Raw genomic sequence first — 19,630 nt, 5'->3', positions numbered from 1 at the left:
TCAAATGTTGCTCCTTGTCTTCCAGGATGACTAGTGGGGTGTGTTGCCTTGCAGTCCAGTCAGGGTGCCAACCGCAGCAGTAGCCGGGTGGAGGGGGAGAGGCTTGCTGTCGTCAAACTTGCCATTCCTGTGTGCCACTGTGCCACCGATAAACACTCAACAATGTCAACTAACAGCCCTCAACCTCCCGACATACCTCTCATATACCCACATCATCATTCTGTAGGACCTGCAGTTTCCTTCTACTATAGATCGATAACATTGCAACTTCCAACCAAGATACATGACTAGCAACGTCTCACTAGTGTTTTAGCATGCTACCACTCCTTCCTCTACGTCTGTGTGATGCTGAATGGACTACGGCTTGCTTTTTTTATGGGCTAATATGAATCATACTCCATTTCTTTGAAACAGCTATGTCAAATACTATTTGTGATTTTATTGAAACAGAACAGCATGCAATTGAATACAGTATCTTCGGTCTTCCGGTTTAGTCACCTACTCAAACCTATGCACACACACACACACACACACACACACACACACACACACACACACACACACCTCAACTTCTGCAACTAGATATCCTATCTCCACCTCTACATCCTTCAGTGTGAGGATGCGAGATGTCAGTGATCTCACTATAAGGTCTCAAGCACAATAAAACACAACAGGTACAACAGGGTTAAAAGCTTCAGGTGTAATCATTGGATTTCTATGAATAATGACATGGTTAATTTTGTTAACTGTTTAGATAGCTTCATCTGGCCAGTAATAGAGTTCATCAGTAGCAATCTAGGACCACTCCATGTATGAGTCAAGCCAGTTGGTCTTTGGAGATTGTTTTGTGGCATTGGGACTGTGCTCTCTTGGAGGGACTGTTGAAGTGTGTGTTGTTAATACATTTGGATGTCATGAGTGTCAAAGCCAAACCGCCTCCTGATGGAGTTTTACAGGGGTATGTGTATCTTTGGGAATTGTAGTATGGTGGAGAAATGTATCTGTGTTTCTTTCTATACCATACAACTGGAATTTCTGTACCAGGTAACATTTTAGTCTTCAAACTGTTAAAGGCATTCCTTACTAATGGAACTTGTTTGTTTATTGTGTACTATAGTAAACAATCATTCAATTATTTTTCTTTTAACAATGTTACTTGCAGTATTAATACGATACAATGCAATCACAACAGCCATGATCCAATCTCCTATCAGGGCTACAGCACAAGGCAATATATTAAATAATCCATGTTTGAACCAATCATGTTGTTTACAAAAACAGAAAGACTGGAATGGACCAACCAGTCATGCATGGTGATGGTGCACATTGTGTTGTACTTGAAAAGTGATCACATCAGTGCATTGACTGTAGATCTCGTTGGTGTCAGTGTCTGTGTATAACGTGTTTGTGCCTGCAATCTCTCAAATGTCATATGTTGTTCTTTGGGATATTAACACTCCTTGTGTGAAAAAAAAAAAAAGATGTTCTTTTTATACGTTGAATAATGCATAATTTTCTCTGTCTTGAATAACGGTTTGTGGGATAGTCCATGTTGCCTTGCAATAAACACCTTTTTGAACCTCGTACAAATGCTCCTGTGTGATTTAATTTGCAGCCTAAAACAAAAGATTGTTAAAACGAGGGCGAACATACAGTACAAATCACAAATTGATTGAACTGGTCTGTCTGTAGTTTAAACACCCAAACACTAGAGGCCAGTATTTTAAGGAGTGAGAGCTGTCTAGTAGATTACTCGGCTCACTAGAATATCTTTGCTGCATGTTTGGCCCTTGAACTCCGACCCTGCGGTGACCTTGATGGGGGATACATGTGAGAAATCTGAGTTTCACAGGCTTCTCTTGACCTGTGGGTGAATTACTGGAGAACATTCGGGCATAAGCAATGGTAAGATACTCCCCCTTGTCTTTAAAAACGCATTAAATAGCGACATCATATTTCTTTAACCGCTAAAACCTTGTGTCAAGCTGTGACGTACGACAGACGCAGTCTGTTGCCAGTTCTGAATGCTATCAAGGATTGCATAAACGCAATGTCCCCTTGATATGTCATGTTGATGGACTGTCCATACATTATAGCATTGCCATGTTCAGCAAATCGAACTGTATGTGGCTGAGTTACTAACTAATGCTCAGACAGAGCCGCCACTCGTTAACTGGAAACCAACTACTAGTGTAGATTATGCACGTCAGCCATGGTGACATACCACATCTTAGTGGCAGCACAATTTCGCTTGAAAACAACAATGTTTCTAACTTGAACTAGCCCCATCTGTGACACACAACACCCAAATGATAATATAAAAACAATAACTGGTCACAGCTGGTACTAGTCAATTTGTCACCCTGGTTTTGCAGCTGGATCCTGTTACTCAGAGTTGCAAATTCTCTTAATTACTCTAGACATCAGACATCAATATATCATCACATTTCTATTTGTTTTCAGGCAAGGTATCTTGCACAGATCATTGTGATGGGCGCACAGGTGGTGGGACGGGCGTTTGCGCGTGCATTGCGACAAGAATTCCAAGGTAAGTTCCATGATAGCATATGAACAGTAGAACACATTATTAAGATGAATATGTCAACTGTATTCTACTGAAGTAAATTGGCTTCACAATAATCTATCTTGTGTTACATTGACATCAGACATCCATTCTCAGTCATCAATGATATACACTGTGAATGTGACCACTCAGTCTTCTCTCTCTAAAGCCAGTCAAGCAGCAGCAGAGGCCAGGGGACGGGCGGGCCAACAGTCGGCAGCTGCATCTAGTATTACTGGGATGAACCTACAAGAGGCCCAGCAAATCCTCAACATCACTAAGCTTACCCCAGAGGAGCTCCAGAAGGTATGTGTACACACACACACACATGCTCACTCAATCAATCAATCAATCAATCAATCAGAGTGGTCACGTATACTAAAACATCCCCTTCAGAAGACAAGATGGTGACTGTGGCTTTCATAGGAAAGAGAAACACAATGCTTTCTCCCTTGCAGTCTCTCTTGAATCTTACACACATCTAAAGAAAATGATCCTTTGAAAAACCTATGATTTACTGATGGAGGATTATTTGTCATTGTTGGGACCATCCTGTGCATAACTGACATGGATGAATTTCTCAACAGAACTATGAGCACCTCTTCAAAGTCAATGACAAGGCTGTGGGTGGTTCCTTTTACCTGCAGTCCAAGGTGAGCATGGCGTTGTATGAGATGGTGCTTATTAAAAGGGAAGAAGTTGTCTTTGAAGATACTCTGCCGAGTGCAATATTTTCATCACATTATTACCATTGAAACTTAATTTTGCATGAATTAGTTATGTTTCAATTGGTAGCTAATGATATGTTGTGGAACTTCATGTTGACAATGTTGTAGGTAATTATTCTGTTTACATTATATAAGTGAATTACTCACTTTAGATACAGTAACTAGTACAGGCATTGGAAATTGTAGATTTTGACACTAGCATGGATCCATTGCATCGTTTTGATGAATTAACGTTATGGTAACCAGTTGCCATTGTCAGGATTGTAGATTGAAGTAGAATATGTGTCACCCAACAGAACCGTTGTTAACGATATGTGCTATATGACTTGTGCTTAGTTAACAATGTCCTTGCATTGTGTGTGTGTGTGTGTGTGTGTGTGTGTGTGTGTGTGTACGTTAAGGTGGTGCGGGCTAAGGAGCGCCTAGATGAGGAGCTCTCCATTGAGACACAGGACAAACCACCAAAGGAAAAGCAGCAGACAACAGAAACATGACCCCTGAACCCTCCCCCCCCCTTCCCCGTCCACTGTAAATTATCCTCCTAATAAAAGCCATATCCTTTTCTCTAGTGATGACTGCGTGTATGTATCTGTGGATTGCATTAGTCTCTGACTCATGAGTGCACCATGATGTGTATTTGCTAGCATATTAGTGTAGGCAGTGTTCCTGGGCATGGAGACCCAAAGTGGTGAACATTTTTGTTCTACGGAACATGGATAACACACCTGATTGGTTGTGTATAAATGCTGGGCTGGAACAGAGATGTGCACCTCAGTGGGTTTCCATTAGCCTGGGGCCTAGCCTGGGTACAGTGCTTTTAAGTTAGTAATGAGAGGGTTGACTTTATGGTTTTTGCTGATTGGCTGAGGCAATTGGGTGACCCCCTTTTGGACTGAGCTATGACATCAGCTTGTTTATGCAGCCCTGCGCTGAAGTCTCACAGATTTGTGAAGCTGCAGTGGTATGGATGCCCCCTCTGAATGATTTATCTGTTAACAAATCAGGTGTAGGGCCTGAATTCTACCATTGGAAAAGGGTTTCAGTGAGGAAAACTCAAGGTAAAACAGACCCTATAGGTACCTCGGGACAGCTTCCCAAGACCAGGATTGTAAAGCGCTGTTATAAGGAATGAGAATGCATTGTTTACATTCTGCAGCATTGCCAATGTGTGGATGTAGGAACAGAAGAAGATTGCACAAATTGTATCAAATGCGACTTTATTAAACATTTTGTTTCTTTTTTTTTCATTGACATCATTATCAATATCGTAATAAAATTCCTCTAAAACAGGAGCACACAGCTATGTTGTACCAATTGGAGACTTTTACAACTCTAAAATTCTGCATGTTCCACCTCGGAACATGATGCCAGGAAAAATATAATATTCATATATTCATTTTCATATACTGTATATCTTCTATATTTCACCTATAATAAAAGGCACTTGGAAAAATTAAAATACTGACATTAAAATATCTCACAAAATGTGCAAAAATAACTTGGAACAGGCCGCTCGTGGCCTTAGTCTTGCATTAACCCTTTGCGCACCACTGTGGCACTTAAGTCAATGGCGTCCCTTGTAAGTGACACTGACCTAGCTAGCTAACACAATTTAGTGCTCTGAATTTCGGTGGGTTGAGCATAGAGTGAGATTCTCATTTACATAGCTTAATAGTCAATGAGCCCATTTTTATTTTTCAACCCTTAAGAAAAAGTACCGCTTTAATAATGTTACAGATTGGTTTATGGAACAGAGAAACTTCAGCAGGTATGTTTGAACGATCAAAAATTTAGATTTTAGAAAGATAGTATCAATCCAACAAGTTATTGCGAAAGCTCTTGGAATTCTCCTCAAGGCGTAATAACTAATCATCAGTGTGTACATTTGAACTTGGCATCCCCTGTGCACTCCTGAGGGGGGAACAAAAGTGCAGAGCGTTACAGAACGTGCCCAAAGGGTTAATGTGTCAAACAGCTTATTGAATATTGAAAGATGTAGATCCTGGAAGGATCCGTGTCAATTTCAGCTTTCTCCACCCAGCAGCCAGTACAAGCCTCTTTTTCTGGCTTCAACAAGCCAGAGAGAGAGAGAGAGAGAGAGAGAGAGAGAGAGGGAAGGAGGAAATCGGAAGGAGGGGATTGGGCAATGGAGGAGAGACTGAGGGATTCACTGTTGCCGGGGAAACCTAGCCGACTTGACACCTGTTGCGGATGACATCACAGACAAGGATTGTCCACTCACATGCAGGGATTCACTCCTTTACCCAGGCTGAGGAGAGAGAGGAGATACTGACCAACCAAGAGCACAGCATTGATGTGTGTGTGTGTGTGTGTGTGTGTGTGTGTGTGTGTGTGTGTGTGTGTGTGTGTGCGTGTGCGTGTCTGAGTGAGTGAGTGTGTGTTTAAAATTAGTGATTGGGAGTCGCTGAGGCAGAAATACAAATATGCAGCAAATCCTTTCCCAGAGAGAGACACTGTGACAAAGCACAGCATGGCACCATGATTTATTTTGAAAAATCCCAAACATATTTAGACAGAGAGGATTATGCTTGTGTATGTTTATTGTCTATGAGTGGGTATGCGTGTGTGTGTGTGCGTGTGTGTGTGTGTTTTCGTGTGTTTTCCCCCTTTTCTGGTAAAAAGCTTTGTGGCCAGGGAGTAAGAGAGTTCAGCCTTTTGGGTTTAATCTAAAAAAAAACCTGGAGGGCAGACGGAGTTCAGTGGCCTAGTTTTGCTGGCTGGCACGTATGCGAGTAGCTGCCACATCGAGAGCGGAGCGGGCAGTGACTTCAGAGAAGAGAGGCCCGGGTGAGTGGGTGGCTGGGTGGGCAGATGGAGGGGCACTCCACAGTGCTGCTGCCTCGCCTGCTGGCAGAGTGCCACTCCCTTCAGCCCTCTCCCCTGTTCATTCATTTATCCATTCAATTACTCCTTTCTCTGTCTCTCCTTTACTCCCTCCCTCTCTCTTTCTTTCTCTCTCTCTCTCTCTCTCTCTCTCTCTCTCTCTCGGCAGGCTACTCGCCGTCTAAGGCTGTGTTCTGAGGTTTTTGTCATCTTTTGAAGGTTCTACTGTATGTGAAACACCTGCGCAGGTCAAGTGGGTCTGTGACATCGTGGCGTCTATGTTTGCCCTTACCGTACAGCCTTGTCCTTTAGATAGGCTATGTCTTTGAACACTGATTAATGTGTCCAGTCAATGTGGTGATGGGCCTGTAGGATAGTGCTAACACTCTGAACTACGCATCTCTAATACACCCTTGTCTCTCCTCTGTGTTGACCTAGTTTAAGAGCACCATGAACACACTGTATGGGTCTGAGGTGCACCCTGTCACTTGAGAGGGACATATCCTGTCAGCTCTTAACCAGAGCCTGCAGGGGCCTCCTCTACAGCTGTGTGATTGTCATCAAGGGATGTGATGTGAATACTGGGTAGCCTGACCCGCCCCCCCCCCCCCCATCCACCTGGTCAGGACAGGACCACCTTCCCCCCTCCCCCCCCGACCACCCCCACCCCCCACCCCCACCCCCACCCCCTCCATCCCCCAGTAAATGCCTGGGCCAGCCAGGAGAAAGCTGAGTACAGAGCAGCCATCGCAGAAAACAAAGAAACAAAGCAACTTCAACATCAAGAAATGTCTCGTCTGAACAAACAGCAATAAAATGACTAACAAAACAGCAATAACTGTGATTATTCTCAAAAAATGAACATACCGTCTCAGAAAAGTAAGACCCTCAGATAGAGATGGGGAGAGAGGAGAGGTGGAGGAGCAGAGGTGGGTGTATTTTCAGTCTCTTGAGGGAATGTTCCTTGTGTTAAGAAGCACCTCCTCACCTTACACCTCCCCTCTTAAAGCCCATAATGTGGTGCAGTCAACATTCTACATACATCAAATCTGTGACACAAGCTTGGAAGGACCCCAAGCACCAAGAGAAAGGTTGCCCCAATACAAGCCTGAGTGTAGGAGAGGGAAGAAGCAAGGGAGAAGAGGAGGAAAAGAGGAGAAACTGCTTCCAGAGAGCCACAAATTGGCAGTAACGTTTCATATAACCATTTAAAAAAAAAAAAAAATGTGTTGTTGTGTCTAGTAAGTGCATGTTGACTACATTATAGAACCATGAGGATTTGACGTGAGTCAAACAGGTCAGTGTATTGAGTTGACCCCACTTCTTTGGACAAGTGAAGTGAGGCAGTTTAACATAGTGTGGCTCCCTGAACAGTCCAGCTGTATGTAGCATTGAGTGCCTCCATCACACACCCCCTGTGTTGCAGGATACACAAGCCCAAGTCTGCCCTCAAGACTGGATATTTTTGGCACAATGTCGGACTGTTGAACTTGGGGCAACAACTAAAGACCAACTTTACAAGGGCCAAGTCAGGCCAAGCCTCACTGCTCCGGACAGAACAGCCACCTGTTTCTCACAGCTGGTTTTGCGGTTGGTCACTTCAAAATACAGCAACATAGTGTTACTTTAACAGTGGCCCTTTCATACATAAACTCACTGGAGCGAATTCGATCAGGATTATGGAAAGAGTTGAACAATACCGGGGAATATAGGACTGGGCTAGTGAGGGAGAGAGGGGCTAACAGGGCGTTGTGTACCATACATCCACCAGGGGGTGCCAGACACACCTGTGCCAAAGACGTCAATGTGTTGAAGAAGTGATAATTATTGGTCATTGCTAGGTGATATAACACCGCTAGTCTGCTGTAAGACCTCAGTTGCTCTGTGTCCTTACACAAGCCCCTAAAGTTTACACGCCCATCACGCATATCAGTGGATAAGGCTAGTCCATGGTCACCTCCCCAAATGGGGACAGATTGTCAATAGTCAAAAGTTCTCATCCATAGTTTCTGTTACATTAGCGGAGCTGGTTAGAGGAGGTTAGCAGCAGTTGTGAGGTTTCAACACTATAGCCAGTTACGCTAACAGTGATATGGTTTGTACTGAATCAGACATGGGTAGACTAGTGTGTACGGTCGTCACTCTGACTGTCCTACAGGAGCTTCGTCATTGTCTTAAGCAGATGCAGTCTATTCCCCGTAAACCATGACTTTATGGTCCCCATCTAAACCAGTTTGACTTGATTGTGTTCACAGCCCTCTGGCTGAAATAGTTAAGCAGAAGATAAAAAGTTACTGTGTACTGTTAGCCTAGCAGTGAGTGCGTCATTCCGTGTTCCTTAGTGTGTCTATCTCCCTGCTAGGCTACTATGCACACTGTCAATTAGAACAGTCTCTTAGAAATTCTAACAAATGAACAGGGGCTTTAAAGGACACAGAGCATTAAGACTACCATTGAAGTAGAACCTGTCCACCGAATACTGTAGGAATGAAGAAAGCAAGATAAGAGATTTTTTTTTTTTTTAAAAGAGATGAGGGCCAGGTTGCATTATTTTCAAGCCTTATGATAAAAAATACATGAATTATACATATTTCTGAAAGGAGTTGTTGGTCCCCAAATGTTTGCAGATAAAGAATGTTACAAAGAAAGCTTGCCGAATACAAATTGAGGTGTAGACTTTTTTGATTGCCTGTTTTGTTGAGTTGACTGAGGTTCTTTTCACTCATCTCTCTCTCTCTTTCTCTATTGTCTACCTTTTCTCAGAAATGTGTGGACTGTTTTTTAACCAGCGGGCCAACCTCTCACCTCTGACCCCCCCCCCCCCCCCCGCCCCCCAATCCCCCCACCTCCCAATCCCCCTGCCCCCCCTGAGCTCCTCTGGAATGTGTGTGTGTGTATGTGTGTGGGGGGGTGGGGGGTGGGGTTGGGTGTGTGTGTGGGTGTCAGTTGACCACAGCTGGCTTCAGCACCACGGTGCCCGGGGGGATGACCACCCAGGACATAGGGTCATGGGAGGCCCCCGTAGAGAGGTTCAGCACGCCCCCAGGGAGCTCGTCTTCCCCCTCCTCCCCCCGGCCCTTCCCCTTGGCATGGTGGTGGCGGCTGTGGGCCCTGCGCTCAGCAGACCCCAACACGGGCATCATGTGCAGCCCCAGGGCAGAGGTGGGGAAGGCTGGGGAGAGCAGGTGGGACTTGGCCAGGCCCAGGGGTGAGCTGCTGAAGGACAGGATGGAGGTGCCACCCAGCCCAGCTGGAGGGGAGCTGGGACAGCCCAGCGTGCTGAGGTCCAGGGGCCGGGGGCTGAGGGGGGACAGGGGGATGGAGCCCCCCAGGCCCTGCAGAGTGTGGCCCCCCAGGAGGGCGGCCGCAGCATTGGGGATGATGATGTGGGCTCCGCTCATGTAGGACAGCTCTGACTCTTTCACCACTCCCCCCACCATCCCTCCCATCTGCCCCGCCTTAAGCATGGAGCCCACCCCGCCTGGCGAGGTCTGCTCCTGGGCCACAAAGTGACCGTGGGCCTTGATGTGCTTGCGGAGGGAGCTGGGGTCTGTGTAGCGCTTCAGGCAGCCCACCATCTTGCAGTAGTAGGGCTTGTCAACGTAGTGCGTGCGTGTGTGCTTGAATCGGTCACTGGAGTTGGAGTAGCGCTTGTTGCAGCCCTCGTACGGACAGATGTACGGCTTCTCACCTGGGGGAGAAAATCATTGATAGGAATTAGGGAATGCAAGAATGAAGTGATTGTGTAACATGAAGGTGTGTCTGTGTGTGTGCGCGTGCGTGTGCGTGTGTGTGTGTGTGTGTGTGTGTGTGTGTGTGTGTGTGTGTGTGTGTGTGTGTGTGTGTGTGCATGCGTGCGTGCATGTGTCTGTGTGTGTGTCTATGTGTGTCTGTGTGTGTCTGTGTGTGTGTGTGTGTGGGTGTGTGTCCGTGTGTGTGTGTGTGTGTGTGTGTACATGTGTCCATGCATGTGGAGCAGTGCAGCAGGTTCCTCCTGACCTGTGTGTGAACGGTTGTGGATCTTGAGGTTCTCCAGGCGTGAGAAGCTCTTGTTGCAGGTGGGGCAGCGGTGGGGCTTCTCATTGGTGTGAGTGCGGATATGGATTAGCATCTTGTACCTAACACACACACACACACACACACACACACACACACACACACTTGAGTATAACATCTCCACATACTTAACAATCTCACTCATTCATATCTCAGCCCGAGCTTCCTCACCTGGCGTTGAAGCCCGCCCTTTGCGAGCACAGCCATCCCAGTGGCAGCAGTACCCAGAATCCTTTTCAGGCTTGACGTGGAAGTCGTTGACATGGTCCACTAGGTCTTGCAGGGAGTCAAAGAGCAGATGGCACTGGGGGAGAGAGGGGGGGGGGGGGGGGGGGGGACAGAGAAAGAGAGAGAGAAAGGTGGAGAGAGAGTGAGAGGAGTAAAGAGTTAGTTAAAGATAAAAATATGATGACTTGATATTTGGTGAGAGAGAGTAAATGTCTCTCTAGTTATCGTCGTCACCCCTGGCTACAGATGGACAAAAGTAGTTGTTTCCTGTCTCTGCATCACTTCCTGTGACTCACCTTCTTCCAGTGACAGGCCAGCTGTTCGTCCGCCGACAGATCAGGAGACGCCCGCTTGTCGCTGGGTTGGCCAATGAACATGGAGGATGGCAGGTGGAGTCCCGTGCCACCAATGGGCACAAAGAATTGAAAGCCCTGTGAGGAGACCCCACCCTCTATGTAACGGATGTGAGATTCCTGAGAGAGAGAGAGAGAGAGAGAGAGAGAGAAGAGAGAGAGAGAGAGAGAGAGAGAGAGAGAGAGAGAGAGAGAGAGAGGCGAATGGGGGATGAGGGGGTTAGAAATGCCTGTTTCACATATCGTGTGTGTGTGTGTGTGTGTGTGTGTGTGTGTGTGTGTGTGCGCGCGCGTGTGCTGCTGGGGAGGCGAGTGGAGGTAGAATGAGGACAGGCTCATTGTGATGCATGGAATGGAATGAGGAACAGTATCAAACACACGCGTCCTCATTCCATTCCCCGCATTCAAATGAGCCCATCCTCCGATTTGTACCTCCGCCAGCCTCCCCTGCGGCGGTGTACTGCAATGAAAAGGTCTGACTCTGTGCTCTGCAGAAACAGTCTCTGAGTGAGTCTCATTTCTTTGTAGAGTGATGACTTGATATTTGGTGAGAGAGAAGAGAGGACTCTTCAGCTCCAGCAGTTTTCCTGCCCGCTGTGGCATCCCTCCCAATCAACCTCCTGTGTTCCACAAAACCCCTTCCCCAACCCCCCCCCCGCCCTCTTGACAGTTCCTCTCCTCTCCAAAGGCCCCCAGCTGTGTTCGAGAGTCAAGAGAGTTCCTTCAGCTGTGTCTGCTGGAGCTAATGCTCTGTCACACTCGTACACACCACAGCAGCAGATTAGCACGGAGAAGAAAAGGCGAGGAGGCACAACACCAATGAGTCAGGAACGCAGCGGGAACAAAAGTGACACACACACACACACACACACACACACACACACACACACACACACACATACACACACACAAACACACACATACATACATATATAACCCTATGAAGTATGTCAAAGCTCACAAAGACAGGATGAGGTTTTGGAAATGTGTATGGGTGGAATTAGACATTCCCAGTACCCAGTAATCTCCATGAGACAGCACTCCTCTGAGAGAGAGATTGGGAAAACAGGGAGGGGGGGGGGGGGGTGACTGCCAATGGTCCACAATCCTGTGGCTGTCTAACAGTCTCCAACTATGGCAAAAATGTGTATGCGACAAATCTCATAAAATGAGACCATGAGAGAGGCACTCAGCTGTGCTTCTGCATTCATCAGTATGTGTGTGTATGTGTGTGTATGTGTGTGTGACTTGCTTTGTGAGCTGCTGTGTGCAGGGGTTAGCCGCTGTAGGGGAGCTGTGTGTGTGTGTGTGTGTGTGTGTGTGTGTGTGTGTGTGTGTGTGTGTGTGTGTGTGTGTGTGTGTGTTCTCCATCTGCGGGGGTGCCTGTCTGGGACACAGAGGGGGGGCAAAGAGGCTGAATGGCCACAGCCAGCGAAGCTCAATTCAATTGGGAGGGAATTGAATTAGGCGGCGTGAGGTCGGCATGGCTGTACCTCGCCATAAATCCGATTACACACACACACACACACACACACACACACACACACACACACACACACACACACACACACACACACACACACACACACACACGCCATGACAGAAAGGTCACAGAATGCTAGTGAAACAGAGAGAGGCGCTTGTTGGAGGGGACACTGGAGGTGTTTGATAGAACCTGCCCCTCCCCCTTCCCCAGCCCCATCCCATCCCAACTCTCTTCTACACAGTGTTGAAAGTATGTGAGAGTGGTCCTGTGTCACTAATGTTGCCAATGTACTGGCCCAAACAAGGCTGTGTCAGAGGCTAGGAGGCCTGGGGGAACAGTCATGAGGCCTCTCAGTACACACCCAGCACACAGACAGCACACAGACAGCACCAACAACTATACAACTGGTTAAATGCAAAAACATGAGAACGTGAGTGTGGCAGAAGAGATGGAGAGAGGAGAAGGATACTTGTGACGGTGTGTGTGTGTGTGTGTGTGTGTGTGTGTGTGTGTGTGTGTGTGTGTGTGTGTGTGTGTGTGTGTGTGTGTGTGTGTGGGCTGTGCGTGTGTGTGCATGAGTGTGTCCATGCCTGTCTGTGTGTGTGTGTGTGTGTGTGTGTGTGTGTGTGTGTGTGTGTGTGTGTGTGTGTGCGTGCGTATGCGCATGTGTGTGTGTGTGTGTGTGCGGGTGTGTGTGTGTGTGTGTGCGCGTGTGTACGTGTGTGTGTGTGTGTGTGTGTGTGTGTGCGCGTGTGTACGTGTGTACGTGTGTGTGTGTGTGTGTGTGTGTGTGTGTTTCAGATCCTTTTCTACTCACCCCTGATAGGATGTGGGAGACCCCGTTGCCGTTGGTCATCTCTGGGGAGCTGGGGGTGTGGCGGGAGGAGGGGGACATGCTGAGGTCGACAGCGGGGGGAGTGGGAGGGGTCTCCGGTCGCTCCTGAGGGACCACCGGCACACCTGCAGGGACGGACACACACACACACACACACACACACACACACACACACACACACACCTGATGTATTGACCTCTCACCTGTGTGTGTGGGAGAGATACCTCACACCTGTGGACAAACTGAGACTGATCTCTCTGTTTATGTGACCTGGATCATAGTGATATTGTGTGGCTACAAGGCCATTCCAGAGCTTTCTGGTGTGTGTGTGTTGGGGGGGGGGGGGGGGGGGGGGACATCCAGTGCGTCCATTATGAATGTAAGGTAGCATATTCTAGTGGGGTTATATATATACACACACACACACACACACACACACACACACACACACACACACACACACACACACACACACCTGCTGTCTCACTGGCACAATCCCCGGGGCAGTGTTACCCACCTGTGTGTGGCGAGGCTGGTGAGGCGGGCATGATGACAGCTGTGCCGTCGTCTGCCATGCGGAGCTGTCTGGCACGCTTGGCGTGCATCGGGGAGTGGATGGGGGGCGACCTTGCCCCCCTGTCCCGCCCATTGACACGCCGAGGGAGCTTCAGGTCCAATGGCTCGTCCAGGGACAGCATGGCTGCAGCCCAGGGACCTCCCACCTGTACAGACAACCAATAAGAGAAGGATAGGGTTAGGCGCTCAGCCAATCAAAACATAAATGGGTTGTGTCTTTACTTGACCAATAGGGTAAGAGAAGTCTCTTATAAATGTTTTGCCTGTGACTTTGAAAGAAAAATATATAAAAGATATACAGACAGGGATGGACTAGTGGTTATACCTGGCATGCACTCTAAAACCACATGAATGTTGCAAAAGGATGAGCAGAATTCCGCGATGTCTAAGTATATAAACACCATCCTCCTTCACACTGCTTCATTGCAACAAAACTTGCAAAGAGACCCCTATCATGACCTGTAATGCAATGCAAAAATAAACATAGACTAAACACACACACACACACACACACACACACACACACACACACACACACACACACACACACACACACACACACACACACACACACAGCCCAGTTTTCCCTCCCTCTGCTGACCTTTGCTCACACACTCTTCCACAGGAATGTCTACAATCCAATCCAGATGGTCACCCTGACCCACCCACCCCCCCCCCCCTGGCCACAGCCCCCTTAACCCCCTGGTCTGCACCTTCCAACCCTGCTGACCCTTCAGCCCCAACTAAATTACCCCCCAAAGCCCCAACAGCCCCCACTCAGACCTACAAAACACACTGACCCCTGAACCCACCTCCAGGGCTCTCTGGACAACACACACTCACCTCTGGATCCCTGCTCTGGTTCATGGCTTGACTCCATTTCTGCTTCTCCAGAGCTCTAGAAATCCCTACCACATCACCCTTCAGACCCCAATTCACTCAGAGACTCCAATGTCAGACAAGCCAAATAAGTGACTCTTGTAAATGATCAAGTTATCCACATACTATACATACTAATTCATGAGGTCCTGTCAAAAACAGTCTACACTCTAAACTTCAGTCTAAACACAAACACTTGACCAACCCCCCTGGGTTAATATCTCTCTGGTGGGTTTATAACTCTCTCTCTATCTCTCTCTCTCTCTCTCTCTCTCTCAATGGGTTCACTGGGGACACAGCTCTTCAAAGGCATAGAGCCAGCTCTCTCCCTCTCTCTCTCTCTCTCTCTTGCTCTCTCCTGATACACACACAGTAACAGCGTGTCCTATATTTCTGCCGCACAGCCCTAATACACACATAGCTACTCCCCCATTGCTACACCCACGCAAGCACACGCACACACACACACTCAGTCATACACACACATTATGCAATTAATCCTACTGTAATTTCCACACATACCCCCCCCCCCCCCCCCAACACACACACTCACTCTCTCTCCAAAACACACACACACACACGTTCGCACACGTTCGCACACGTACACACAGGGTGACACAGGTGGTCTTTTGAGATTGGCCACATGAGGAGCGGTGGTGTCTGGGAGGCATAGGGGAGAGGGGTCATCAAGTTCACTACAGCCCTGAGGGGACAGGCCAGATCAGCAGGAGATAGGGGGGGGATGACACAAACACATACGCACACACGCACTCAGGGGTAGCGACACACACATATGTACACAGAGCAGCATTATCTTTGAGATCTGCCTCTCATTCTCTCTCTCTTTCACACATACACACACACACACACACACACACACATACACACACACACACACACACACATACACACACACACACACACACACACACACACACACACACACAGCAGCAACAGCAGTAACAGCAGTGGCAGCACTAATACCTAAACACACACACAGCCACATGACCTGTGCTCCGACACAAAGAGCTTATGGATAGTGGCTGGGGGAAGTTCATCTAAATGTCTGAAGCACAGCAACTTACAGTCATAACCTAATAATAGAAAGGCCTGAATCAGAACAGAATCATCATACTGGGGTCGCTCACTACAGAACTTCAGGGGAGCTAGTCAACACTGTTACCGTACGTACTATAGGGGTTATGGTGAAAACTCCTAGCCTTACTCGCAATCAAAACTATGAATCTGGAATCTGATCAACAGAAGGATCATAAATGTTACTAACACAGTAGACCAATTAAATGACAGCCATAGTGAGGTCAGTAAGAGAGTTAATGTACAATCTGTTTTATCTCCCCTGGCGAGGTCACACAGGTGGGGCATTAGAATGGATCCTTTCAAAGGACTCTCTACACCTCTAACCATCGCCCTCTGTGGGGACTGAGTACAGCCACTACGTCTCTGATTGGTCCTTCAGTCAGTTAAGTACTTCCCAAGGATCTAATCTACTCGTCGTGACCAACCTGGACATTTATTGAGGTTACTAAAGTAGTATGAGATACGTATACCCTGGTTAGAAGTTAATAATCGTCATACATTTGATATCTAATCTAGACTGGTGTCCTAAAATGACCTACATATCCTCCCTGGGGGGGTGTCCTGAGTTGACAGATGCTTATGTCTGACCCCTCATCTGTCAACATTGTGGAAAATCAGCTGCTCCATACTCCAAACCCCCCCCCAAAATTAAACACACAATCACATGCTGTTTGAATAGGAGTGTTTTGTAACCTGTTGTGTAGTGGAATGGCTGATAACACACCGGACTGTTTAAACCAACGGTCAGAGAGGAACCCGGGTCAGATAAAGGAACAAGCTGTAGTGCACCAAACCAAGTCAGAGTTTGAGATGTGGGGAAACATTTCTGTTAGATACCTAAAATGAGTACTATTAGGATGGTTGAGGTAAAGAGGACACAACGCTCACAGAGAGTAGGCCACATATATCCTGCTTCTCTCTCTCTCTCCCTCTCTCTCTCCCTCTCCCCATCCCTTCCTCCCTCCCTCCCTCCCTCCCTCCCTCCCTCCCTCCCTCTCTCTCTGTCTCTCTCTCTCTTTTTCTCTCCCTCTCCCCATCCCTTCCTCACTCCCTCCCTCCCTCCCTGCCTTCCTCTCTCTCTCTCTCTCTCTCTCTCTCTCTCTCTCTCTCACTCTCACTCTCACTCTCTCACTTTCTCCCTCGCTAGCCAACTCTGGAGGAAAGCGGGTGCAAATCACAGCTGGGAGGTTGGGTGGATCTCACTGTAAGCCTCTCTAACTCACATTACACACTCTTCCGATGTGGTTTGGGGTTTATTGTTCATCTAAAGCAGCAGATAATCACCCGACATCCCCTTTAAACGGCTAAATCCCTCGCCCTGAGGCACAGATCTAGGATAAGCGGACCACTCCCCGTACCTTACCTTCAGCATTACAGGGGGCAAAGACCAAAACTGGCCTTAGATCAGTTCAAGGGGGCAACCTGCGCTCCTAGATCCCACTCTGGGGCGGACTGACCTATCAGTGAGTTGCTACAAGGTCAGATGTCGCTCCAGGGGTCTCAGACACAAAAGCACCTCTCACAGAAGGCCTAGCGTAGCGTAGCTGGTAGATCCACGTGTAACCCATTACAGGGCCATGTCTGAGCCCTGAGGAGAGCTGCTATAAATCATCTCTCTCTTCTCCCGCTCGCCCACCCCAACCAAATCAAGCCAAATCCAGCTTCATGTGATAACCTCCCCCTAAAATGAACAATCCCAAGGTGGTATAGCCCAGGCTCTTATAGGGTATGTTGGAATGTTGCAATGCTCTGGAAAAAGAGAAGGGGAGAGTAAGCACGGGACCCTGGGGAAGGATTCTATGGATTCAGTTAAAAGCCGTGGTTCCAAATGGTCCACAGAGTCAAATACAACAGTAGCATTGAGGCTATAATATGATGCTATGAAAGCACTACGATTGACCCCTCTGAGACCCTGTCTGGGGGAGAGACTTCAGCTCAACACATGATAAAAACAGCTCTATGCAGAATGACTCCACTTAGCTGGAGGCTGGCTGTGCTGTGGTGATGTTCCCATTAGAGAGGAAGAAGCTGATGTGATTCAGCCCTACAGTAAATTAATCATGAATCATGTTACCGCTGTAGCTTCACCTCAGGAAACCCTTATGGTAATGGCTTATGAGAAGAGCCTGGCTGGAGGGGACTCCCACTGTGTGGATTTTGGATCCGAGGAGGGTGGGGATCCAGAAGGACCTCTTCTGCGAGCTCAGAGGGGGGGCTCAGGGCGTGGCGTGTCCCAGCTCAGTGGCGGCCTGGCGGGCGGCTGTGAAGTTTGGGGAAGGGGTGTTGGCCGGCCCCCATGCAGACTTCCTTACTCTGCCGTGGGGTCGGCAGTTCTTTGAAAGGCTGCATTGTCCCTTCAGAGCGCCTCTCGCCCCCCCCCCCCCTTGTCCCCCCTCGCCTCCAGTCTCCCCCCCCCGCCCCCCCAGCAGAGTAAACACAGGCTGTAGCAGCTGAAGAGAGGGGGGCGAGTGTGGGGGGTGGGGGGGTGTGGGGCCAGTAATGGTATGAGGGAGGGAGGGAGGGAGGGAGAGGGGGCTGAATGAGAAGTCTGTGTCTGTTAGACCCCCTCATATCCCACCAGCCCACCACCCCCCCAACCCCCACCCCAGGCCTGTTCTGCTTCTGTCCGCACCATTAAGGAAGTCCCAAAACCACCCACTTCCCTTTGGTGAGGTGATGGAGGGTGAGGTGGAAGGTGAGATAGAGGGTGAGGTGGAGAGGTGAGGGTGAGGTGGAGGGTGAGGGTGAGGTGGAGGGTGAGGGTGGGGTGGAGGGTGAGGTGGAGGGTGAGGGTGAGGTGGAGGGTAAGGTGGAGGGTGAGGAGGGGGGTGAGGTGGAGGGTGAGGTGGAAGGTGAGATGGAGAGTGAGGTGGAGGGTGAAGTGGAAGGTGAGGGTGGAGGGTGAGGTGGAGGTGGAGGGTGAGGTGGAGGGTAATGTGGAGGGTGAGGTGGGGGGTGAGGTGGAGGGTGAGGTGGAAGGTGAGGTGGAAGGTGAGGTGGAGGGTGAGGTGGAAGGTGAGGTGGAGGGGTGAGGTGGGGGGTGAGGTGGAAGGTGAGGTAGAAGGTGAGGTGGAGGGTGAGGTGGAAGGTGAGGTGGAGGGTGACGCTGAGGGGAAGGACCAGGTCAGAGAGAGGGTGTGTGTTTCAACATCTCCATCATTCCAGGCTGAGGTCATATGGACCAGTAGTGACCTTTGACCCTGCAATGACCCACTGATCTTTTGCTTATCAGATCAGATGAAATCCACGCTGTATCATATGTCAGCCTAGCCAGATGCTATAGACATCAGACCACAACAGCAGGTTCTGAGACCAATGATAATGAGTCATACTAATATGACAATTACGTAATAGATTGTGTATGTGTGTGTGTGTGTGTGTGTGTGTGTGTGTGTGTGTGTGTGTGTGTCTGTGTTACACCATAACCAGCTGTAACTGAATCCCCCTCCTGCTGTGGCCCTGGGAGGTGGTCTGCAGGAGGGATCTCTCCCTGAGGCTCCTCACACTCCCACACACACACACACACACGCACGCACGCACGCACACACACACACACACACACACACACACACACGCACACACACACACTGACGGCTGGGATCCTATCTCACCATCTGAGGAGGGAGGCCCTTAGTCCTGGCTCTCCCACAGAACCAGCTGCATTGTTCACAACTGTTCCATATCTGGAACACCTCCCAAGCCATATTTAGTAGTGCTGCAGAAGCTACACCAACACATCTTATCACAGAAGAAGTCACAAGCACACGCTCTCCATACAGTTTCATGAGATGCCACCTGTTAAGAGATGGTACTGAGTGAAACTGTGCACCTTTGACACACAATGGAGAAAGTGGTCACACCTCAGGTCATGTCACTCAGCATTAGGGGCTATGTTCAGGCCTGCTGGGCTCTGGTATCCATTAAACTGCAACACAGGCCAGGTGGGAAAGAGGGCCTTGGGTGAAGGTGTCTAATAAAGCTGGG

The 19,630-nt window shown here is 48.6% G+C and overlaps 3 protein-coding genes across 3 annotated transcripts in view; 2 read left to right on the top strand and 1 right to left on the bottom strand.

Moving 5' to 3' along the window:
* Window positions 1–1,584, top strand: part of coro7 (coronin 7) — a 104,303-nt gene extending 102,719 nt beyond the window's left edge. The window contains exon 28 of the mRNA XM_083677960.1: window positions 26–1,584. Coding sequence (XP_083534086.1) covers window positions 26–34 — 9 coding nt within the window. The 3' untranslated portion in view covers window positions 35–1,584. The remainder of the gene's footprint in view (window positions 1–25) is intronic.
* Window positions 1,585–1,784: 200 nt separating this feature from the next.
* On the top strand, window positions 1,785–3,863 carry pam16 (presequence translocase associated motor 16). The gene is made up of 5 exons (XM_083677962.1): window positions 1,785–1,905; window positions 2,464–2,548; window positions 2,733–2,869; window positions 3,151–3,216; window positions 3,693–3,863. Exons 1-5 carry the CDS (start codon window positions 1,903–1,905, stop codon window positions 3,783–3,785), a joined length of 384 nt encoding a protein of 127 aa, XP_083534088.1. The 5' UTR covers window positions 1,785–1,902; the 3' UTR covers window positions 3,786–3,863.
* A 5,214-nt stretch (window positions 3,864–9,077) lies between these two features.
* LOC310809186 (zinc finger protein GLIS2-like) lies at window positions 9,078–13,800 on the bottom strand (the record flags this gene model as incomplete). The annotated part of the gene is given in 7 exon segments (XM_083676374.1): window positions 9,078–9,826; window positions 10,135–10,253; window positions 10,363–10,378; window positions 10,381–10,495; window positions 10,716–10,892; window positions 13,076–13,218; window positions 13,611–13,800. Coding segments are annotated over 7 exon segments (1,500 nt in total). The 5' UTR covers window positions 13,792–13,800.
* Window positions 13,801–19,630: the final 5,830 nt, after the last annotated feature.

Source organism: Argentina silus (genome assembly GCF_951799395.1).
Source record: "Argentina silus genome assembly, chromosome: 9".
Taxonomy (NCBI): domain Eukaryota; kingdom Metazoa; phylum Chordata; class Actinopteri; order Argentiniformes; family Argentinidae; genus Argentina; species Argentina silus.
This window is presented reverse-complemented; position numbering and strand designations above follow the sequence as displayed.